This window comes from Phocoena phocoena, chromosome 16 (assembly GCF_963924675.1).
Source record: "Phocoena phocoena chromosome 16, mPhoPho1.1, whole genome shotgun sequence".
In the NCBI taxonomy this organism is placed as follows: Eukaryota; Metazoa; Chordata; class Mammalia; order Artiodactyla; family Phocoenidae; genus Phocoena; species Phocoena phocoena.
Window position 1 is genome coordinate 37,234,166 of NC_089234.1, and position 25,354 is coordinate 37,259,519.

Consider the following 25,354-nt stretch of genomic DNA (forward strand, 5'->3'; position numbering starts at 1 on the left):
GGCCAGTCTGGTAGGCCATAGTCACCGAAGAGGTGCCTCCCTGTGAAGCCCTTCGGTGCCCTGCCAGCCAGCATTCCCCTGTCAAGGCTCAGATCTTATTTAATACCCTCCCCCTCACTTCTACAGCCCCTTTATTTATGTATGCTAGGAAAATGTTGAGAAATGAGTCTTAGCCAAATATATATTAATTACATGTCTTAAAAGTATTCCAGTTTCCATAGGACCCAATCAAGTATCTGGAGGACAAAGATGGCATTCCCAGCCACTCAACAACTATTTTTTGATCACATCATTGGATAAAATATTAGAGGTTATTTAACTGATTGTGTGAATAAATGGAGAATAATTGACTAACAAATACTAATATTCTGGCAATACTACATTGTGAGAAGTAGTATAGCGTCATGGTTAATTAACAGCACTGGCCCCTATAGTGATGCAGCTTTGGAGTTATTCCCCCCCCCCAAAAAAAGTGGGTCTACCACTTCAGGAAGTTATTAACTTTTCAAAGATTCAGTCTCTTACGTGTAAAATGGAGGCCACATGGAGTTCATCTTCAAGACTATTAGGAGAATCCAACAAGATAATGCATAGAAAGCACGTAGTATAATGCCTGGCAAATGTTAAGTGTTTCAAAATAATAGGTAGAGATGATTTCTATTTTTAGTGTTATTCAGATAAATATATCAAAATCACAAGAGGGCAAGAAAATAGGACTTATGATTAAATATGACTTTGCATATGTCATTTAATGTCTTGGAATACTTAATTCCTATGTAAATTAAGTTACTATTTTTCCGTATGGGAATTTGTTCATAAATAAAATTTCAAGCAGTTATCTTTATATAGCATTTTATAAAAATATTCATTAACCTCTTTCTATGTAACTGGCATTATGTTAAATCTTTTTAATGCATTATCTCATAACAACTCAATAATAAAGGTACAAACATTATCTCCATTTCACAGATAGGAAAATTTGGATTAGAGTGATTAATTAACTTGTCTATGGATATAAAGATAATAATGGAGCTAGGAGCCAAACTTAAACAGTGTGACTTCAAGGCCCATGTGCTGGGCTATGCAAATATGATTCATGTACATCTTTGGTCTCCATGACAGAAGATGGGGCAGGCAGAAAAGAGTGTCACCATTTTGTAGAAAAGGAAATTGCTGGAATCAGTGATAAATGATTTTTTTGGGGTCACATGGCTAATCAGTTATGGAGTTAGATCTGGAACTTCCAATGGCTAATGCTAACATGAGCATTTATACATAGCCATTCCTTGTTACCTCTCAAAAATAAAAAGGAAGGTAATTATAGCTGTGAAAGCACTTTGAATAGAACATGAAGTGGTTCAGAAATGAGAGTGTTTTTTGTTATGATTATCTTTATAACTATTGGCATTATCCTTGATGTCCTTTAAAGGAAGGGCTAACAGAACTAGTTCATTTCACTAAGTCAAATGTATCCATCTAACACCATATTGGTGTGTAGGATGCATTGGTTGGAACCAACGCTGAAAGGACTAGATCTGGAGGATGGAACTTAAAAAGTGTGAAATGTTCAGCCTCATGTAGGAAATCTCAGGTCTGAAGACAAAGGAAAGGCCTTTTCTTACAAAGAATAGTGACTTTCCAAAATTTCTGATTCTACTAAATATAGAAAGGAGGATTGTTATGCTGAGGGTTGGGTAATTCTCCAGTGTTGCAGGACGGGCTTCATTGATATGAATTACATTGGGTAGGGTCAAATGCATGACTCTGCTCCTTAAAGTGTTGTGACTATGGAAAAGCTATAACAACACATCTATCAACAGATTGTCAGGTAAATAGCAACCAGGCTGCCAGACCTGGCTTTGCTCTGGGCCAACCTGGTTTTGACTCAACTTGGGTAGCCTGTTTCACATACTCACCCACATTCCTCTTCTGTCCTGACATTACCCATCTCATACCCTGTCCCTGTTTCTGGTTCAACCACTCCTTTCTGTTGCTCTGGTGATTTTGCTTTAGTGTCCCCGTTTACTATAAAAATGTATTAAATTCTGGCCTTACCCACTGTACAGAGCCTCAGAAATTCTCTAACAAGCAGGACCTTGCCCAACCAGGACAATCTATGTTGGGTTTCCTCATCTAATCTTTAGGGGGAACAAAACAAAGAAGTAACAAGAGTTAGAATTTGGACTCAGGTAACTCTGGGCTCAAGATCCAGATTTGATTCTAATTCTTAAATATTTGACCTTAGCTAGTATTTAAGTCTTCTGAGCATCAGTGGTATTCCTTAAAATAAGATAAACATGGTACCTGTATCACAGAGATGTGGGCAGAAATAGATGGCTTTGGCCTTGCCTTTGATAAATGCTAAACAAGTCAACCAGTGCCAAATAATGTTAGTTATTTTTACTACATCTCTGTTGGGTTGAAATTCCCCAGCATATTTTCAACTCAATATAAATTTAAATGGTAAGAACCATGTTTTCCTTGTTTCATCAGATATCTCCAGCCTCTAACACACAAAAGGTGCAGAGTAAATTTTTTTATATCGACTGGTAAGGATTACAAAGACACCCTATCACCAAGGAGACTGTGACTCCCCAAGTCCTGTGCAAAGTGGGCTTATAGTGGAACTGAAAAATGGTTCCATGTTAAAGTGTTCTCCCCTCTAGAAGCTGCTAGTTCAGATTCCTGAACATGAAATACAAAAGCAAAGTAAAAGTATTAAATTGATCTGATTGGTGAGAATGATGGTGATGTACCTTGAGACTCCTACTGAAAATAAATTATAAATTAAGATAGAATATTTTTAAGATGTAGGAATAAAAACAAGAAAACCCTACCTGATTAAGAAATATAATGTTGTAGGGGGGAGTGACCCAGATAGCAGAGTAGGAAGACCCTGAGCTCTACTCTTCCCATGGGCACACCAAAATACAACTATTTATAGAACAACTGTCAATGATAATGACCTGAAAGCTACCAGAAAATATTTTCCACAAATAAAGATATAAAAAAGGAACAAGACAGGAAGGAGGGGTGAAGATGCAGTATAGTCAAGGCCTGCACCCCTGGGTAGAGGACCCACTTAAAAATACACTAAAAATATATTAAGAGGGTAAATCTCACGTTGTGTCCTTACTACAATAATAAGAAAGAAAGAAAAAAGAAAGAAAGAAAGATGAAAGAAAGAAAGAAAGAAAGAGAAAGAAAGGAGGAAGAAAGGAAGAAAGAAGGAAATGCAAAATTGACTCTTAGACAAACACTGAGAGAATGGAGTATTAGCAATCTGCAGAACAAGAAATATTCAAGGAAGTTCATCATGACAAGAGAAATAAGACACAGGGAAATAATGGAAATAAGAAACTGGGTTTCTCAAGCTTCTAACCAGAGATACAATAATAATAATGATATTCATAATAATTTATTATTAATAGTAGTAGCTTATTACCATTGCGGATAACAAATTACCACAAATTTAGTGGTTTAAAACAACATATATTTATTATCTCACTTTCCATGGGTCAGTAGTCCAAGCATGGCATAGCTAGGTCCTCTGTTCAGGGTCTTACCAGGCTGCAATCCAGGTATTAGACAGACTGCTTTCTCAACTGGAGGCTTTACTAGGAAAGAATGGGCTTCCAAGCTCATCCTGGTTTTAGGCAGAATTAATTTTCTCATAGGTGTATGACTGAGAGTCCCAATCTTTTGCAGGTTATCAGCTGGAGGCCACCTGCAGATCCTAGAAGTCACACACAGTTCCTTCCCATGTGGGTTTCCTCAACATATCTGTTTGCCTTTTCAAGCCAACAAGGAGAATCTCTTGCGCCAGTCTACTAAGATGGATTTTTATATAATAGAATGTCATCAGTGGGTGACATCCCATCACCTTTGCCAATTCTCTTGTCTAGAAACAAGTCTCAGGTCCCTCCCACACTCAAGGGGAGAGGATTACACAAATTCATGGACAGTGGGAGGTGAAAATTATTGGAGGGGTCACCTTAGGATCTGTGCGCCACATTCTTATGACAAAAACCCGCTTCCTTAGAGAAAGGAAAGTGTATTTAATTTTGCAAACATTCCTCCATCAATCTAATTAGGTCTTGGTAAACTTCATAGGGTGCATCCTGTCCGAGGTAAAAATCCACATGATTGTAGTGTGGAATCAACTTGAAATAGATAAGCCTGGTAATTTTAGGAAGTAAATTCTCAACATCTTTGAGATCAGCCACAGGGTCCTGTCCACCACTCCACACTGCTGTTGGAACTTCCATCTTAGAAACGTTGTATAGGGGAGGTGTACGCTAAATAAAATTGAAGAGAGAGAAAAAGAGTTTTCACAGAAAACCACACTATAGAAGTAACGTTAACTGTCAGTTGTTAAGCAAGTTCTTCAAATGCTAAAAATGTGCAATTAGGACATACTTAATGATACATAAATATTAACATGTTAAAAATACTTGAAAGTACTTTTGTGCAATAATATGAATTGTGGATTTAAAAAAGACAACCATTATATTCCTGATTTTCACTTTTGGGAAAAAAGAAAAGGATCCCAGAGGAAGAGAGGCTCTCATTTCTATGGGGGACCATCTTTCTAGTAGCACTTAGGTTGAGAGTGTATCCATTTCAAACAAAATATTGGATAGAATAAATATAATACCCCTTCTTATATGCAGAAAGCTGGGCTCAGGGGAGTTAGTAACACTTGAGAAGACTCTTTAGGGGGCATTGAGACTAATGTACAAAAAGACATTTGAAAATAATGTTTAAAAGGAGCCAGCCCGTTACAGAGAAATAGAGTGACTATGATGCTAATCCCCTGGCAAGTTTCCCTTCTTTCTGGTAACACAACCTTTCTTGTGCTGATTCAACAAATCCCAAAACCCCAGTTCCAGTGTGGTCCAGGGTGATCAGTCCTGGTCAATTAGTCCTTCATTCTTCTGGCCGCAGTATAATGGTATGAGCGATGGGCACATTACTAAAATTGGGTTAGAGTTCTCTCAGGAACTTTTTACCAGAGCTATTGAGAAAATATTGCCATTTTCTTTGAGTTTGCAGTTAAAAAAAGCTTCATGAGCTAGGTACACACCATTACCATTGTACTACTATCTTGGAAATAGCCTAAGAATGGAAACAGCATATGCAAGCAGAATTGAAAGAGACTGAGAGGGAGAGGGAAAGAGAGAGCCTGAGAACGGTATATAAGTTCCTAGCTATTGTGCGTTTACCACTATACCTTTTATTTCAGTAAAACTAAAACATTTTTTAAAAATATAAAATAAAGTTGATTTCTACTACTTACAATGGAAAGAGTTGCATACTCTATGGACTAAATTGTGTTCCCCTCAAATTCATATGTTGAAACCCTAACCCCAAGGTGATTGTATTTGGAGACAAGGCTTTTAGGAAGTAATTAAGGTTAAATGAGGTCATAAGGTTTGAGTCCCAATCCAATAGGATTTGTGGCCTTCTAAGAAGGGGAAGAGAGAGAGATTAATGTCTCTCTCTCTCTCTCTCTCTCTCTCTCTCGTCAACCACATAGAGGAAAGGCTATGTGGATACACATGAGGAAGGTGGCTTTCTGCAGTCCAGGAAGAGAGCCCTCACTAGGACCTGACTGCGTTGGCACATTGATCTCGGACTTCCAGCTTCCAGAACTCTTAGAAATAAATTTCTGTTGTTTAAGCCACTCAGTCTATGGGATTTTTTATGGTAGCCCAAGGAGATTAATACACCATAGTTAATTTTGGCAGCAAGACTAGGAAGAAAAGGTAACATGGACCAGGTTATAAATCCTTAGGAAACAGTAACTTTGGCCAGGGAAAGGTTTCTAAGAGGACTAGAAATGTGCCTGGGGGAGACCCCTGACTCGGTGACTCTGCACCTTGAGTTCTCCTAGTAGAGAGATATGAGGCAGAGTGCATTGGTATAGTCATTCCACATTTCACTGTCACTGGATGGGTCTTTGCATTACCAAATATATCAAGTATAATTCCCCTACCCTGTAATACTGGGAGGCCTTGGACCTGGGCTTAGGAGCAACTGGTAAATGGGAATGTGTAGCTATGAGAAGGCAATGTGAAGGGCAAAGAAGGAAGTGAGTGCAGATTAGCACTGAACAGTAGTGCGCTTGAGGGAAGGGTGAACTCAGAAAAGCCTGGTGCAAGGCCCCAGTGCAAAAGTGCAACTGATGAAAAAAGAGGCATGTTCTTCCTGACTTGACAGTTTTCTCAGCAGAATAATGCAAAGCATAAATATTCAAATGCAAGGATAGAGAGACATAAAGAATAGAAAAACAACACAGCACAGAGTGGCAAAAATATTAGCAAGTTTTAAGGCACAAGTGGGTCTCAGGGGCCTCTGAAATGAGAATACATTTACTGCAATAATTTAATACCCTGCTAAGAATGAATGGGGGAGCCCAGAAGATGGCAAAGCAAAAATGAACATCAAGATCAAGATCCAAATGATATATGGTGGCCTTTGGCCAAGAAATAATTTTTTTACTTTCTTAGTTTTACAGGATTGGTGATTATATTGGTAATCACACCTGCCTAATTTATGGGGCTCTTACTTACAGTTGTGACAAAGATTACTGATGTTTAAAACTTGTATATTGTTCACCCTCAGTCTGTTTTAGGTTTTCTTTTTTTCCCCGAAAGTTCCAAGCAAAAGATTCATATTTGAACCTGAATGGCCATGTATTTTGATAGAATCTGCAAGCACAGTGACGAAGTTAATACTTGTGATTCAACTCTCATTCAAATAGGTATTTGAGTCTTACAGAGTAAGGTCATCATCTAAAAAGATTTTCTTAAAGCAACTATATACTCTTGCTAGGACAAGGAATTGGTTAATTACAAGAGTAAATAGTACTTTGACACAGTGTGTGAGTTTGTGTGTGTGGGCACACACCACCGCACACACATATAACTATAGCAGTTTAGGAGAAAAATCAGATTTTTCACACTAGTTGAAATTATGCATTTTCACTATTGTAGTTATTATGGTGGCACTGAAATTGATTTTTTAAGCTTCCAAATTTCCGTCCATATCCTTGATTTGAAAAACCCATGTATCTTTGATGACTATGTGTTTAATTTAAGCTCAGTCTATCAGCAAGAAGCCAAAGCCATCATTGGATTTCCTTACATACTGAAAAAAAAAAAATAATAATAACAACAACACCTATTTGCTTTAATATAGAGTTTTTGCTCCAAAAGTTTTCATGTATAATGTCAAGAAATATTTTGACATATCATTATCTGGCAGATAGGACTGTTTCTCCCTACAGGTGATATTCCTGTCTGGAATATCTCTAATAATTCATGTACTTTTAAAAAATGACTAGTAAATGACATCCCAAAGAATTATTAGGAAAATGTTAGTTCATTTTATGAGAGACAGTTAAGAAGCCAGAGAATATGCTCCAGAAACAAAATTATGTATCTTTAATTCTTTCTTTAAAATACGGTCTTAATTAAGTGCTGAGAATTTTTATTTTTTGAAAAGGAATAAGTGTAGTGGAAGAAGAACGGACTTTTGACCCACGAACTCCTGTGTCATATTCTGGTTCTTTATAAGCTAAATAATTTTGACAATTTACCTAAAACTCTCTGAGCTTCTGGAAAAATAGAGACAATAATATTTACCTTGGAAGGTCATTCTGAGGATCAAAAATAAAGTTATGGCACATGGTAAGAACCCAATAAGCAACATCTGATCTATACAAAATGTCTGGCATAGTGAATGGGGCCTAGTAGGTGCTTGATGAGTAGATACTATTTTTTAAATTCATTTGCAGTATGCAATTGTTTGATTATTGTTGATATTATACCTGGTGGAAGTGCCTCATGTTCTGATCAGGGTTTCCCCAATCAAAAGCTTGGAACTGACCAGAATTAACAGCCTATAATAAGATAAAAATAATAAACATGTTAAAATGATGCAAGAAAACAACATACATTTAAAGACAGTTAACAAAAAATTTACAAAATGGTTTGACATAATGTCCCACTCTTTAGCACATGAGCTAAAAGTCAATAAAGTTTAGTAAGTCAAATAATAAAAATGATAAAAATTGATACTAATTCATGGAACTGACTTACAATCCTTTCTTCCCCTCTATACTTTTCCAACAAAAATCCTCAAGCAGTGACGGCTTTAAATATTACAATGTTGTATACATAGAAAATGTTTGAAAGATGCTAAATTGAATGATTCTTGAATATCCTGGCTTCAGGAATTTATATATATTTATTTTTAAAAGGCACCAACTATACACTTCTTACCTTAAAAAATGACTGCTGTTATTATTTTAAAACTTTATGCCATATCATCCTTGTCAGATGGTCTAGGATATTATGATTATATTCCTTATTCTTAAACATTTTTGTTACTTTTGAAAGGAATGCTCACTCAAAGAACACCCTCAGGGCTTTCTGAGGTATAGCCTCTGTCTGTCTGTCTCCTGTCTGTAGAGCCAAGCAGCCTGCCATGTTGTCAGTAATATGGCCATGGACTGAGTGTCTGAGACAGCGTATGTAACCTGTTTTCATTTTAAATTTTAGACTTCAGATATTAGAGTAGAAGCATTAATACTTCTAGGGGATCCTTTTTCTGTTATTTGCTACCCATGTTGGATTGAGGAGACAGATAATTTTTACCTTTACCTCAAGCACTTCATTAAATTATTCTCAGACTACTCCAAGGATTTATTTTTTCCCTTAACTTGAATCTCAGATTTTTTTTGACATTGATTTCGTTCTGATTTTATGTTTGAAATGGTTCTCATTGTGATTTATATTGACAGAGGCAGTAGTCTGCAGCTGTTGAAATTCTGTAGGTTTTCAGCAATGAGAGGCAATAGAGTGTACAAGTTAGGAACTTGGGTTCTAGCATCAAACAGACCTTGTTTGAATCCAAGCTTAATGGATTATTAAGTCTGTGATCCAGGCAAGATATATATCTTCTCTAAACCTATTGTCTCATCTGTGCAATGGAAATGACAATAACATTCTTCTTATAGGGTTGTGAAGATTAAATATGGTCATGCATAAGAAGCATGTGGTCCCTGGGAATGGTCAAGAAATCATTCTTTTTATTAATATTACTACCATCATCACTATCATCATCATCCGTGCCTTAGCTCTCTACATAACTTATGACCAAATGTTTTATCTCCCCATGCCCAGTTATTTCTATTCTGAAGAGAACTTTCTGTCAAAGAAGAGATATCTTTAAGAAGAGTCAGCTGTGAGATGTGTAAAGGGTTGGTTATGACATCTGTAGAATGGGAATATCAATGCCTTCATTGAAAGATTGTTATGAGAATTCATAAGAAAGAATGAGACAGAATTAAATCGTATATTTGGACAACAAGGACACATAATAAGTGCTCAATAAATGTGAAATTGAAGTTGTATTTCCTGGAAAGGCATGCTTATCAGAGTCTACCTGTCTCCTCACAAGTAGGAGGCTCTGTGTCCAGAATATCTTTCTTCCTGTAGGAACTTGAAGGCTTATCTTCTGGGCATGGAACTCTTCAAAGAATTTCAGAAATCCTCAACCAGTATTTCAGACTATCTATAGCAGTGATTCTCAACTTTAAAGCATGGAACAAATTTATCAGGGTGTAGGTTAAAATTCAAATTCCTAGGGATCTCAGATCCCTATTAAATGTTTTAAAGTATTTAAAACTCAAAATGTGTAATTAAATATTAAAACTTTGGGAAGACCTTTCCCCCCATACACACACTCATACATACTTGGCTCAGAAAGCTATACCAACAGAATTTGACTTGCCAAGTATTGAGTAATATAGTAACAAAAAAACCCATAACCCTTAAACTGAGAGTAAAAACAGAAACAATCTATTTTAATCTCTCTCTAACATTTAATTTCCTCTGAATTAAGCAATATTTCCACACTCTGAAATCGCCCATATCCCAAGTAGAGGATAAACAGATCTTTTTGGAATAGCCTGTATCATGTTATATAAAGCTCTATTAGAGCTAATGATTTCGCAAAAGAGGAAACACAAGCTTTTCCTGAAAAAGGCAATTCAGAGTAATCTAAAGGTCAGAATTTAGTCAGAATACCTGGGAACCCAAACACCAGATACAGAGGACATGGAGAATAGACAGGAGTAAAGGAAATCAACATGAGTTGATGCTGATTCCAGAAACATCCACCTGACGGTAGCAGAACCTGCAAAACCCTGCAGTGAGCTCTCTTGGGAGTGCTCCTCAGGGATCTTGCAGAGATATCTTGTGTCATATCAGGAACAGGGAGCATGTACCTGGGCCCAGTGCAGCATATTCTGAACAGATGTTCCCGCAGGGCTTTGTGACAAATAAACGTCTAAGCGACTCTGCAAAGTAAAAAGAGTCTTACCTGAAGGCTAATCATATAATCACACCACAAGTAAATCTGAGTATTGTTTTCTCTCTCTTTCTCTCCTCTCTCTCTCAAGGAATAAACATGTATCATACCCTCTAAAGACATTAACCAAAGAAGAAGTCCGTCTTTAAGAACTTTTTTCTCCCTCATTTCCATACTTCTGTCCTGGGCAGTATCTTTGTAAAGCCCACAGAGGACATCCTGCTGGTCAAAGACAAAAGGTAATGTACCTTTTCTTTCCAGCCTCACCTCAGACAGGTCTAAGAATATAGACAGTCAAGAGACAAAATCCCCAGTGATCTTCTCCTTCACCCTGTGATAAGTCCTAAGGGACATTCCCAGAAAGTTGTTCATCATGAAAGATTGAGAACAGATCTGAATGTTTTATCATGCCTTCTTAAAAATTTGGTAAATGTTCTGCAGGACTCTTTGACAGTTTGTGGGACATAATCCATCCAGTATTTAAACCTCTATTAATGATTAGATTTCTTTTTGAATCAAAAAAATCTTGATTTTTAAATATTTCCAACAGCATTTTGTTTGCTTTAGTATACAAAAGAGTTATTTTCCACCAGAGTATCTGAAACATCTTGGAGCTTTAAAAAATATAGCTACTTATGAGCTACCTAAACCTATGAAACAATACCAAAATCTCTAGGGTTGAGTTCTGGACATGTGTAATTTTTGAAAGCTCTACAAACTCTACTTATGTAGCCCTAGTTATGCTCCACTAAAGTAAACATCCTTGCAGGCACTCTAATATTCTATAATCCAGTCCACAACAGCGAGAGAAAATGGGCAATCTGACTATATAAATGTACAATGAGGGCATCCAACGAATGTTCTAGATTGTCATTTTGTGAAGTCTTTCTTTAGCAAACTCTTAGGCCATGTTGAGAGGGTGTTTTTTGAAATTGTCTCTATTGAGTTCGCTTAAAGATCTTTTTACTTAGCTCTACACGGTACACTTCCATCTAAGCGAAAGGCAAGCATGGTTTCCCTAGTAAATTGAGAAAGTAAGAAAGTCATGTGAAAGGCAGTGGCTAAGGCATGCTTTGCATAAACAGCCTTTTATAAATCTTGCTTGAAATCAAGGAAAATATTAATCACCGCTATCCACTGAGGGAGGCAAGGCTCTAGGCAGAAGTCTGTGAGACAGACGGAGACCAACTTCAACTTTGTCCCACCCCTGGTTTCAAACCTGTCTCCACTCTAGCTGGGGACAGTAGCTTCGTCTTTTTCTCCCTCCCACCCTTCGGATCAGTTAGAGGTAGCTAAGAAAGGAAAGGCTCTCAGTGAAGTTGGAAAGGACTTGATAAGAACCCCAACAATTATCCCTCTCCATATCACTTGAACGGTGAGTCTGTAGCTGTTATTGAAGAGCCATTCCTTTACCCCTTTGGATAAAAGACATAAGTCGTTCACAAAATGACTATGTCCAAATCACCTATGAAAGTAGAAAATTGGTTAAAAATTAGATGGCTGGGCTCACTCCCTGAAATTCTACGTCAGTATGTCTGAGATAGGGCTCAGGCATAGCAAGATAAATTTCAAAACCATAGCCTAAGTGAAGGACTCTTTAATGGTGGCACTTTGTCCAACAACAAGAATTGGTGAGACTTTTCAGTGGCAGAGACTTCTCAAATCCTCCCATTAAAGCAGGTGGACTCTCAGCTTTGGTTGGAAGCCGTAAACATGCTAGCTATATTCCAGGAGACAAAAAGGAGACTTTGAAATGTGGTTTCCATGCAGTTTAGAATGAACTCTCCTTACCTCTGTGCAACAAAACAATTGCTTTCCTGGATCTGACTGCTTACACGTACCATGTTTAAGTTTTTGGGGTCAAATCCACTCCAAGTAAATAGAAAGTTGCTGCAAATATGATGAAATATCTTCCGGTTGCACACCTTGGTGGCAATGAATCGGTCAAAAAATTTGTGAGGATAGAACATCTTGTCACCAAACAACATCTGCAAGATCGATTTAAGATACCATCAAGCTTTTTCCCAAGATCTTTTACTTGGAGTGTTTTTTGGGACTTCCCCTAAAAAACTAGTCCCCATAGGAAATTGGTAAGCCTTTGGAGTCAGGGTTGCCTTGGTTTGATTCTAGACTCTGTCCCTTATACCTTAGGAAAGTATTTAATTTCTATTATCCTGAATTTCTTCAACTATAAAATAGAAAATTAATATGCACTAAGTAGAACTGCTGTGTAGATAATAGGTCACATTTAAAACGCACTAGTGCAGAGGGGAGTAGGCAAAATAGTGGAGTAGGAAGACCCTGAGTTCATTTCTACCCACAGGCACCCTAAAATCACACGCTGTGATCTCAACTACTACACTATACTGTCCCTGATAAACTAGGGGGCACCAGAGAGAAATTTAACCTACTAGATTAAACCAATCAATCAATCAAATCAGCTCTTGCTGTATCTGTGACTGAGGAATGACATGAGAGACAAGCCTCTAAGTTAAAAATGAAGACAGTAGAGTAGAATGGCAGCAGACTGAGCACCCTGAACCCTGTTGGCAAAATTGTACATCGTCAGTAAACCTACATGTGTATCTCGAGCATTCCTAGATGTTTGTAAAATGTTATTTGTCTCAAGCTGTCTTCTCTTGAAATCAATGGAAATAGGGCTAGTTTTAGTTACTACAGATTTAAACTTGGGGGAAAGTTGTTACATACCTTGATTACTTTTCTGGAAAGAGTTGTTAATTTTTTTATAGGAGTTTGGGTGTATTTCACAGTGGTGACTGGAGCCAATGCAAAAAATATCTTAATCCTTTTAGCCAGCTCTGGATTAGTAGAGAATGCTATGAAAGCTGAAAGGGAAGAAGATACTAATTCATAGATTTAGAACAATTCTTAATTCATTTTAAATTATAGTAAAAGTAGTTATATTTAAAAAATAAAACAAAGAAACTCAGAGTAAGTACCATTTTTAGGGAAGGATTTTTAAATTTCTGAAGGTGGAACTGGCTAATTCAGAATAAAGTGAGTTTCCTGTCCCTGAAGGATGCAAATCTACTTATAGAGAATGTTGCAGAAAGGGTTCAAACATACAGTGTGGGGGCTTCCCTGGTGGCGCAGTGGTTGAGAGTCCGCCTGCCGATGCAACGGACACGGGTTCGTGCCCCGGTCTGGGAAGATCCCACATGCCGCGGAGCGGCTGGGACCGTGGGCCATGGCCACTGAGCCTGTTGCTCCGCAACGGGAGAGGCCACAACAGTGAGAGGCCCGCGTACCGCAAAAAATAAAAAAATAATAACATACAGTGTGGGGCATGTCTAGGTAAACTCCAAGGGCCATTCGAGCTTGACGATAGTCTTTGTTATCAGACAAAACTGGGCTATAATTTTGGCTTCCCATTTGCTAGCTATGTGAAAACTTGGGCAACTTAACCTCCCCTGTGTAAGTCTCAGTTTTCTCTGTCTATAAATATGGAAAATAGAATCCTTATAGAATAATTCTTTTGAAGGTTAGATTTTATATATATATATATATATATATATATATATATATATATATATACACACACACACACACACTTTCTAATTGGCTTTATCACCATTAGAAAGGATTCCTAATTCAGCCATTTGTAAAATATGGATGACAATGCTCTCAAATAACTGGTGTAAATGCTGTCGGTATTGTCAAGGTCTCTAGCTGAACAGAGAACAGTGAAGAGAATGGAGTACCTTATGGCACTGCCAACGTAGCCCACCCACACACATCTAGCCTATCCCAGCACCCACTGGGAACTGACTAAAAGTCGCACTGGTTGTGACATATAATCACTGAGATTTGTAATTCTCTGCTTTTTTTTTAGTGTCCCTCACTAGACTGTGAGCTCTTTAAGGGAAAGATACATACCATATTTATTTATCTTTGGTTCCCCAGTATCTAACCTGGTGTCTGTCAAGTGTTGTTGGGTACACAAATGAATAAATAAATAATTGTTTCTCTTTCAGGCTTATCCATCAATCTCCAGATTTAGTCCTGGGGGGAAAATCCCTAAGTCATCCACACTTTATTTATTTACTCTTTAGAAGCCAGCCAGACAAGATTGTTTCCCAGCTCAGAGTCCCCAAGCTAGAGACTGCACAGAGGGAAGAAATCCTGACCCCTTTTGTGAATATGAAGAAAATCCCCTGACACTCTCAGATCACACCTGCCCCAAACACACCAGTGGTGGTGCCTTGGGAGTGGCCCACATAGTAGAGTCGTTCCTGTCCAGTTTTCTCTATGATAAAATTGATTGTGGCTGGAAGGTCATATTTAGCCATCTCATCCAAACTGCCAAAGAGAAAGAACAACAACATTGGACAAAAAAACCATCTCATTTTTAGGCTTGCAATACTTAAACATATTCATTGCAGACCTAGATGTTTAGCTTTTGTTAAATGTAATACTGGAATCAATACGTGATATCATGCGTCTGTGCAACTTTTGAGGATATCACCTTGATTGCAAGAATAACTTTGTTAAGAAACTGAAATCAGAAAAATCTGACTTGCAAAAGCCTCCAGAGGATTTTCACTTAATTCTATAGCAGATTTACCGAACTCCCTTGAAAAGAAAAATTACCTGGAATGCTTATTTTAAAAACAGAATAAAACAAAGAGACTTGCAGACTTCGGCCCAGACAGACTGAATCAAAATGTCCAGGGAATAGGCCTGGTCATCTGCATATTTATCAAGCACTTCAGGTGCTTCTTTCCTGTATGGAGTTGGGAAAACACTCATCTAGGGAATCATGATGTTATTTGCAATTGTGCCATGACACAACTGCCCTGGAATGTGGAATTAGGGAATGCAAATTGGCTTCCAGGAATGAGGCCAAGGAACAAACAGCTTTAGTGACCTTCAAGGAATGGTTCTTAGCTCCACTACAGGAGCCGGGTTTGCCTCTGTGACTCAGCTGGCCTAACTTCTAAGGAAGATAGCGTCCACAGGGGCTGCTGGCAACTCAGCTCCAGGGACAGATTTCAGCACCACCAGCCTATGGAGGGTAGAGTTCCTTTACTACTCAGTGAATTGGAGTGTCATCTATGCTAAAGGGCTTGGCTCATGTTGGCTTATCATGAATGTCTGTTTCCCAGGATTTTCAACCAGAGCCTTGTTTCTGGTCCCATTCCTCGATCAGTTTCATTTTTCCTCTTTAGTAAGGGTACCAAGTAAATTTCTGGGGTGCACACTGACAATATGATAATCCTGGAATTAACCTTTCTAAAGTCGACCTTTACATCTTGATTTTTTTTTCTTGCGTATGTACTTTACATACACACACGCCAAGTGGAGTATTTAAAACAACTCTCGATGCAATAATAAGGGCATTTCTTCAGAGCTTGTGAAGAAAACCTGCGTAGAAAAAGAAATGTCCATTTCCCTCTTGTAGATTCCATAGTGTGCATTTGGACGGAAAGGGAAAATTCTAAGAGCGGTCATCCATATAAATGAGCAACGTACACACTTTATTCATTGGTGGTATTCTCCTTACCTGAAGGCCCAGTATTCTGGTGATGTGGTTGACAATTTCACGTGTCTTCTGGACCAGATGTTTCCCCGGCTGTTCCCCATCCATACATCATAACCAGCATCTGCCAGAAGGAAAGCCAAGCTGTTGTTGGGCAGGTTGCAAATCCAGTTACTGGCAGATGCAATTAAGCCATGCTGTAGATACACAGCAGGCTTTGCAGCTGCAAAATACAAGTAACAGGAGTTTTTTATATGAACTTCCTTGGTGTTTACCAGAAAATTCTTTTTCCTGACTCCCTGCAATACAGAAGGAAAGTTAAGAGATGAAATTTGGCACCAGGCAAGCCGAGGTTCTAGGGTTTTGAACTACTTCTGAAGCTGGGCAAGTTATTTATCTTCTCTGTGTCTTGTTTTTCTCTTTGCAAGATTGGAATTATGTGCAGTGTATTGTATTTTTATACAGCTATTGGAGTCAGATTGCCCTGATTTAAAATCTCTTCTGCTACATGTTAACCTCTTTGTGCCTTAGTTAACTTATTTTGTAATGGGGAATAATAAAAATTGCTATCTTATAGTGTAGTTATAAGAATTAAATTAGAATTAAAATACACAAAATTCAAAAAAAAAAATACACAAAATTCATAATAAAATACACAATAAATATCTGCTCTACAATTATTCACATTAATGACATTTTATTTCTCAAAAAGCATCTGGTGACAAAACTAAGCTTTTTCCAAGATAATAACAAAGACAATAAAAATGCCATTTATTGAATGTTTCCTGAATGCCCGGCATTATGCTAGTTAATTTGCATTGTCAGAAAGCAAAATGCAAGGTTTTAAGTGCAATTTACACAAGGTAAAATTGTTAATTTGACGTAAAAATCCTACTCACAAGTAGAATTGGAACAATTTGACTAAAGAAAGAGAAAAAAAGAAAGAAACTGGGAAGTGGTGCTGAAAACATAGAGAAGAGAAAGAGAAGTGACTAGGATATTTCTGTCTTTTATAAATGGTCTGTGATGCTGCGTTGGTACCCCAGGACTTTCCCTTAGGTCACCTTTGGAGCTAGACCAGTTTCCTGAGATTGAGTAGGCTAGATTGGCCTCTCAGAAAGCCTCAGCCGTCTGGAAGTGAGGATAAAGTTTATATCCATTAATCCATCTTTTGAGGAAAAAGAGAAAGAAGAGGTGTTACTAAATCTGCTAAATTACAGCCAAAGAGCTGTCATAACCCATAGCCCCTTTCTAATCTGAGCCCTTAGGCAGCTTCTCATTGCAGAGACAGCTTTCATCGCATGCCTTTTGGCAGCTACCTGGCAGAACTGATAAGATAAAAGTTTGTGGAAACAAAGTTCTTGTGAGTATTTCCAAAGGTAATGGAGTTATTTTAGGGGATGGTCAGTTCTATAAAGTGAACAGCACCGTTCCACCTCTCTCTCTTTTTTTTAAAATCTAGATTGTCTCTTTAAATATCTAACCCTTCTGATATTGGAAATTTTGGTTATACAATGCTCCAGAGAACAAAAGGAGCTAAGAAATGAGAGAAGAAAGCAAACAGTTCTTGCCAAGTGGATTCCTCTCTTCTCTATAGATATCAACCTATATTGTAGGGAGCTAGAAATGGCTCTAAATGCATTGAAGTATAGAACTAATAGGGTTAGATTTACTTTAAAAAATAAAATCCCAGTGACTTGCATAGAGAACTAATTACAAATGAAATAATCCCAGTTAGAGAGTTGTTGTAGTAGCTGGAGCACAAGATAATGGTGAAGTTGAAGCCTGGACTTGAGCAATATTGAAGCTGAGAGTTTTCAGATTAGAGAGAAGTTTGGAAGGCAAAATTGATAGGTCTTGCTTATTGGCTGTGTATAGGAATTGTGGGAGAGAAAAGTACCAAAATGACCCTAGAGTTTCGGTTTTTAAGCCTGGAAAGTGGTATCTCTAGAGTAAGACCAAGTTTTCTTTTGTTTCTGTGTTTGTTTGGAAAGAGGACAAAGTGATGGAGGAAAGGAAAGAGTAAATAGTGTATGTGAAAATGCTTTAAAAACTCCAAAGTGTTACGCAAATGAAATAGTAGAGGTGGTGGTGATGATTTGCCTCCACTTACGGAAGAGAATAGGCTCTATTTCAGAATAAAAGCTGCCCCGCTGCTATCATCGCACCCAGGAATCTCTCCTTAGGCACTACTGCTTTCATCATGAAATAAATCCCACCTGTTCTTGGACATGCTCTTCCATGAGGAATCCTGTAAATTCCGAGGATATAACCATCTTTTGTCACAATGTCATATTTTTCATAAGGATAACCCCAGTAGGAAATAATCTGGCTCTAAAAAGAGGAAACGGAAAGGTATACCTCATGATGTAATCTCTTGATTTTTACACCCACATTTCAATATAGTACTTTAAGTCACAACCTACTGTTCATCTCTGTATTGGAACAGAATGTAGCAGGAAAATCAGGATAACTTGAGGAGGGTTTTAAAAGGAGGATGCCTGCAAAGGCATGGATAAGGCAAGGTGGTGGGTTTCCATACATGCTGGTTTTCTTAGCCTGGTATTATTAATGCACTCTAGTTCACTCTCCAAATGTTTGATGGAAAATGGCATGTTCATCTTACGAAGGAAACCATACGGCATTGTGCAGAACCCTGTGGCTAGTAACAAGTGAGTTGTTACCAACCTTAGATCTGAAGGGAGATGGGAGAGAGTGGTTACAAGACCCTGAATGAGAAAGTCAAGTAAAGAGGGCCATATTGAGAGGGGCTGTGACCTTTAGCAGAGGGAGGCAACTTGCCCAAGATGACCTATGGATGGAACCAGGGCAGTAAACCATCTGGTCTCGCTCCTCTCCCACCTTCTGATCTCCTGCTCAATATGTCCATTGGCTGAACTGAACTGAAAACCAAAGGTCAAAGGAATTTAACTGACCTAGTTCTTACAGGGCAGAAAGAAAGGTGTAAAGACTAGAGAGTGGATCTAAAGGGGTAAAAACAGAAGATACCTCATCCACAGATATATAAGGAAGAGGGGAACTACCGTTTATTGGTCATCTTCCACATAGAAGATGGTTAATACCCCTTGTTTTATTAATCCATATAACAGGTCTTTGAGATAGAATTATATCCATTTTATAGTTGAGAAAACTGAATTTCAGGGAGAATAATAATCTATCCAAGACTGAACACTAGGAAGAGATAAAGACAAAATTTAAGTCAAAGTTAGTTTAGCACCAAAGCATATGCTTTTATGACAGGATTATGCATGTTCCCAGGCCGGGCGCTCACAAGAGGTGTGCACATATTGTGCAGCTATATAGAGCACTGGTTATGAGAGCCCAGACTATAGAGACAAGCTGTATGGCATTGAATTCCAGCTCTTCCTCTTATTAGCGATGCAGCTTTGGGCAAGTTACTTAACTCCTTTGTGCTTCATTTACTTGAACTGCAAAATAAAGATAATAATAGTATCTCTTCACAGATATGTTGTGACAATTATACACACAGTAAGTGCTCTATAAATGTTTATTCTTCTTCTTATCATTAGGGAATAGCCAAAAAGCAGCCAGACCAGGGAGGAAGAAAGTGTCTGTGAATGTGGAAGGAGGAGGAAAATATTTTCATGGAATGTGAACTCAGTAGTGTGGCAGAAGCTTAGGAGTACCTGCTGGATACTTAGGAGAGAGAAACGAGAAGAGACACTAATTTAAAAACATCGACAGTTCCATTCTTAAAGTTCTAATACAAACTTGGGTATGGGTGAGGACTTCAGGGTGCACAATGTACACAAGAAATTGTACATTTCCATTGGAATGAAGCATTTAGCAAACATTTGTCATTTGTCTTGGTTTTGTTTTTTGCCTAGATCTGTTCCGTTTCACTTTATTCCAGTCCACTTCTGGTATGAATTCCTGCATGTTAAGACACTTTTGTTTATAAGCAACCCAAACCAAATCTGGCTTACTAAACTGAAAATGTACATGGATATAGTTCACAAACTAAAGGAACTGCTCTAGAAAGAGCCTCCGGAAGAGCTCAAGTATACTCCATAGAGATCATCAGTAGGAATTCATGAACCTTCTCTTCAGGAAACCACCATGAGATGGTAGCTCAAACTACCAGCAACGGGAGTATTACTGCCCCAATTTGGGTCAGGTCTTTCAATTCTTTGGTTAGGTAGCTATGCCAAGGGACAAGGGAGGAAACACAGACTTAATCAGTTTAGAATTCTTAAAAACTAGACAGGCATACCAATTGCATCTAAAATGACAATAGCTTAATAATTCCTTCTCTTAGTTTTTTTCCTTAATGAGTGACTTACAATATTCATATTAGCTTCCGGATTTGTTGAGCTTCCTTCATTTTGACTACCATATATAGGTCCAAGAAGAAACATCCAGCATGTTGCTGTTAAAAGCTGCCGCATTTGGAATCTGCCTGGGAAAGGAAATATTAATATATTTGTCATCAAAGAGAATTCTACAAGTGAAACTCAGTGTAATCTTTCTATAACACTACTGAGAGAGGGAGTAGAAAGATGTTTTTAGGTTGTGTCTTAACAAGTAATATACTTAATTATTCAAGACTCATCCCATGAAAAATCTGAAATGGTGACTTTTTAGTAAGAAAAAAACAAAAGAAAAAAACGAGGAAAGAAGAAACCAACATCAATTAAATCTCCAATAGATAATCAAACAAAAGGAGATTTATAATTCACAGAAAAATGTAATGGCAAATGTATTAATCAAAGCACATTTAATATCTCTAGTTATCAGATAAATTAGTACTCTTCTGATGGTGGGAGTGAGCATTAGCACAACCTTAATGGAAAGAGATTTATTAACATGCATTGTGAATTTTAAAATATTTATGCCCCTCACTCAGTATAATTCTATTTCCAAAAGTCTATCCAAAAGAAAAATATATATATACAAGCATCATTTATAAAATTATCCCTTATTGTCTATGTTAACATAGTGAAATTTGCCAAAATAAGACATTGATAAAATAAATTATGGGGAAAGAAGAAAGGAATTATTCAGCCACCAAGTATTATGTTTTTGTGTGATATGTGAATTCCTATTATATAATATTAAGGGCAAAACAATGTAACTTGTACATACATTTTGATAACAAAATATAACGAGAAAAAAAGGACTAAGCATCAAATTTTAATTATGGTTATATCTAGGTGGTAACTATTTGGGTGATTATGTTCTCATTTTTAAAGGATTCTCCATACTTTCTAAATTTTCTATATCCAGTATTATTTTATCATAAGAAGGAAGTTATTTTTCAAATAGAAAATTGTGAAAATTATGGGGGGAAAAGATGACATGTATTCCTCATTTGGCTTTTTTTTTTTTTTTCCTCATTTGGCTTTGAAACTACTTCAGTTTAAAAGCAAACAACAACTGCAAAAGTAACAGAGGGGGACATTTTGCAGGAGACTTCCCATTAACTACTATATAAAATGAAGATCTTCAAATTATGTTAGAAAACACACTATCTGCTAATCTGTTTTATTTTCCTCTAGAAAGAGATAAAGACAAAATTTAAGCCAAAGTAAGTTTAGCTCCAAAGCGAATGCCCTTATGACAGGATCATGCGTTTGCTTAGGCCAGGCAAATAAGAATTGTGTATACACATAGTCTTCTCTTGGTATCGGGTGAGATCAGTTCCAGAACTCCCCCACTTACCTCCCCCATGGAAACCAAAATCCACAGATGCTCAAGTCCCTTATGTAATTGTCATAGTATTTGCATATAACCTATCCACAACCTTCTGATATTTTAAATTATCTCTTTATTACTTATAATATGTAAGTATTATAATGCAATGTAAATGCTATATAAATGTTTGTAAATACAGTATAAATGTGATGTAAATAGTTGTAACACATGGAAAATTCAAGTTTTGCTTTTTGGAACTTTCTGGAATTATTTTTCTGAATATTTTCTATGTGGAGCTCACAGATACGAAGCGCTGAATGTGTACTATGGGGTTCTGTAAAGCAGAACAGTCACTTCTCTCTCTTCTCTGTGCTTTCAACACCACTTCCCCTACTTCCTTTTTTTCTTTTCTTTCTTTGTCAAATTGCTCCAATTCTACATTTCAAATAGATTTTTATATCAAATTAACATATAAGAGAGATGGCAAATCTCACCCTGTAGGAAATGGAAGGATTTTTCAGACTATGCCTTCACTTTAGTGTTACAGAAAATTCCATGAGCTCCTCTCTTGGATTTATCCAAGTCATAATCTCTGTTGACTATATGTATTAATATAATTAATCTATACCATAATTAATATGATTAACTATATATGAATTAGGTAGTACATATGTAATTTTATATTAATGTAATATATTTATATATAACTAATATTGATTAATATAGCCAAATTCTGGTGAAACTCTATTATAATATGGTAGTGATAATAATACCACCACAATAATTATTGTTACTATTACAACTTGTTTTGAGCACCTATTATGTGCCAAGTAAAGTATCAGACATGATTGTGGTTATCTCATTTTATTCTCAAAATAATCCCAAGGGATAAGAAATATTATTCCAATTTTATTTCAAATGAAACCTGGTCTTGAGTTCAAGTCATTTGCCTGAGGTCAAAGAGGTAGTGATGGAGCCAGGATCTGAACTCAGGTTGTCTGACTCTAAAGGAAATGCTCTGAATCTTTATGATCTTAACCACTCAGTCCATTCAGAATAGACATACTAGGGTTCTCTGCTAAGCACCTGATTAGGGTTACCTGTGGCCTATACACCACAGCGATCATAATCACCATTAAAAACAATATAGACTTTTAGAACCCACCCCAGCCAAACCGGATGCGCATCTATGGGGGTGTGGCCAGGGATCTCCATTTTAAACCCTCATTTCAAGGGATTCATGTGCATTCCCAACCTGTGAAAGACTGACTGGATTCCTTGAGAGGAGAAAATGTTTCATTCTCACTTTTGTCTCTCTGAGACCCAGCATGAAGGTTTTGAGAAATGAAATATTGCCTGTCATATCAGTAAACAAAGGATGTCACAGTCATCAGCGACTGCAGCCCTTCAATGGCGAGCAGGTGAGTCCTGAGGGAACTCAGGAAGGAAACAAAGAATACCTGCCATCTAGCAGGCATCAGACTGCAGCCATTCCAAAAGTGAGCCCTGTGGAAATTCAGCATGTGAAAACACAGGATACTGGCCCCCGATAGCTGAGGTGCGTATCAAAGGAATGATTTCAGTGAGTCCAGACTCTTGCATCTTCCCATAAATAGAAATGTTCTAAATTCCTTAACTTGAGAGGTCTAGTTTTCTTTCATTAACAGTTTCTTTTGCTTCTACTACCTGCTCTTTGTTGCAAAACTCCTATATACCCTAGCTCCCCCCTCGCCTCCTAGGAGCAGTTTTCTCAGGGTTACTTGAGAAGCTGCCTCCTGGGCTTGAAGTCCTCAGTAGGCCCACTCAATAAAACATAACTCTCAACTTTTAGGTTGTGTATATATCTTTTAGTCGACACTTCCTATAAATGTTTGCCAAATAGACAGATGGATGAAAGAGAATGAGTACATCATTTAATCTTAAAGACTATCCCAAATTGACTCACTATTTTGTATCATATCTTTCTTGCCTGCTTTCATTTTACCCCACTGCATTGCTACTCTCTTTTTGACAGTGAGAGCTGATTAATACCTTAGTTCAGGTCTGTATATTACAGGAAGGTAGTAGGGCAATTTTAAAAAATTAGCCTTTTCTCTCAAGACATTTACAATTTAGATGCTCCAACATCTTTTGAGTGATTGATACTTGAGGCCTCTGGGTTACAATCATTGGCAAGTGACCCTGGGACCCCTGAGTTAGAGCAGATCTGACCCTCTTCTAAAAAGGGCAGGCTGGAGAGCTTGTGTGGCTTGTAACGATGCAGGGAGGAGGGCTGTGTGCTGCTTATAGGAAGAGCTGAAGTCTAGTCCCCAGAGATGGAACAAGAATGTGTACTAGTCATGACACTTTGTATTTTGCAGCCATGACATAAAGCCCATTCAGCTACCTTTGTTTTGTTCTTCTGTGTAATGGATCTGGGTGTGGAAAGGTGACACACCCAGGCAAGAGGTGTCTCTGTGTTATATTTTCTAAAGAGTAGCATGTTCTAACCAAACAGGCTTTGTTCAGGCACTTCTCACCTGGGCTGTGCTTACCTGCGCTTTCTAGGCGTGTGTTTGTAATAGGGAAGAACAAATCTGACTCCATGTTGGATCTGTTTCTTTTACTTTAATCTTTGCTTTCTGTTGCTTTTGTTGCAAGTTACTGTAATCACTGAAAGGATGTTGTCTATAGCTATAAGCATGCATGATGACCTGTCTCAGGGAACCCTGCCCCCTCTGCCTGAATGTTAAACTAAACTACCTTTGTTCACCTCACAGGGAAACATCCTGACCCTGCCCACCTGTGAATGGCTGCAGGAAAGAAGAAATTAACACATCCCCTCCCTGAGTCTGGTGAAACCAGGAGTTATTATGCAAGACTTATGGCCTTTTTACTTTACCTGCTCACCTCCCCCATCTCTGTTCTATAAAAGAAGCTAGCATCCAGACCCTGGTAAGATGGTTCTCTAGGACTCTAGTCCACCATCTTCTCAGATGCCTGGCTTTCTGAATAAAGTCGCTGTTCCTTGCCTCAACACCTTGGCTCCTGATTTATTGGCCTGTCGTGTGGCGAGCAGTGAGCTTGGACTCTGTAACATGTTTACCTGCTCTGCGCCTCACAATATTTATTATCATTGTTGGGTAAATCCACCTGATTCAGGCACTTCTGCTTAATGATACTCCAACGATCCTCTAATCTCTTTGACCTGTTTCTAGGATAGCTTCCTGATGAATGCATCCTACATTGACCTCCTGCTGATTCACACTAATGTATATATGGATGTTTGACTAAGAAGAGAGAAGACGTCATAAATTCCAGGGGACTTTTAGTCCTTAAAGAGGAGACCCTTATCTTCAAGAACCCAGACTAAATCAATATAGATTTATTTATTATAGGTTTATATATATATATATGTAATCTACACAGACTATATTGCTTTATTACTCTAAAGCATTTCACATTGCTTTCCTATAAAACATGACTCTCATAAGATATTATTTGTAAAAAGAACTCATGGAAAACATACATTACAATATTTAGACATAAATATATGTTTTTTAGACTATATATGTATATATACAAGCTATATACATGACTTGCTTGGAGAGTCTTAAATTACAATATCATAATTAAGACTCAATATGGTCCTGCAATCAAGACTCTGTTTAACTTATTTAATTTACTTTTCCATAGTTTTATTTGCTCTTAGAATTTTATCATTTGAATAACACCAATTAAACATAACTTGACCCATATTTTCCAAAGAATACACTTGGGAAATTCTAGTTTGATATTTATTTCTTTTTCTATTCATTA

At 37.5% G+C, this 25,354-nt stretch overlaps 1 protein-coding gene across 2 annotated transcripts; it reads right to left on the minus strand.

Moving 5' to 3' along the window:
• Positions 1-4,058: 4,058 nt before the first annotated feature.
• On the minus strand, positions 4,059-20,310 carry LOC136136646 (lipase member K-like). 2 transcript variants are annotated; one of them, XM_065894873.1, is made up of 9 exons: positions 20,206-20,310; positions 18,100-18,214; positions 15,905-16,004; positions 14,591-14,700; positions 13,090-13,226; positions 12,222-12,368; positions 10,298-10,369; positions 7,835-7,906; positions 4,059-4,298 (listed from the first exon to the last, which is right to left on the minus strand). In XM_065894873.1, the coding sequence occupies exons 1-9, from the start codon at positions 20,308-20,310 to the stop codon at positions 4,059-4,061; spliced, it is 1,098 nt and encodes a 365-aa protein (XP_065750945.1). The 2 variants fall into 2 exon arrangements, with proteins under 2 accessions (XP_065750945.1, XP_065750944.1); XM_065894872.1 differs by having other exon boundaries at positions 15,905-16,103.
• Between the last annotated feature and the right edge of the window lie 5,044 nt (positions 20,311-25,354).

Excerpts from the sequence above, each read along its gene's own strand:
- LOC136136646 (XM_065894872.1), bottom strand. The coding sequence starts at position 20,310 with ATGCGGCAGCTTTTAACAGCAACATGCTGGATGTTTCTTCTTGGACCT. Across the intron at positions 18,215-20,205 it reads CGGAAGCTAATATGAATATT|AGCCAGATTATTTCCTACTG; the intron begins GTAAGTCACTCA and ends TCCTCTTTTTAG. Across the intron at positions 7,907-10,297 it reads ATATGCTGCACTGGGCCCAG|GCTGTTAATTCTGGTCAGTT; the intron begins GTACATGCTCCC and ends ATCTTATTATAG.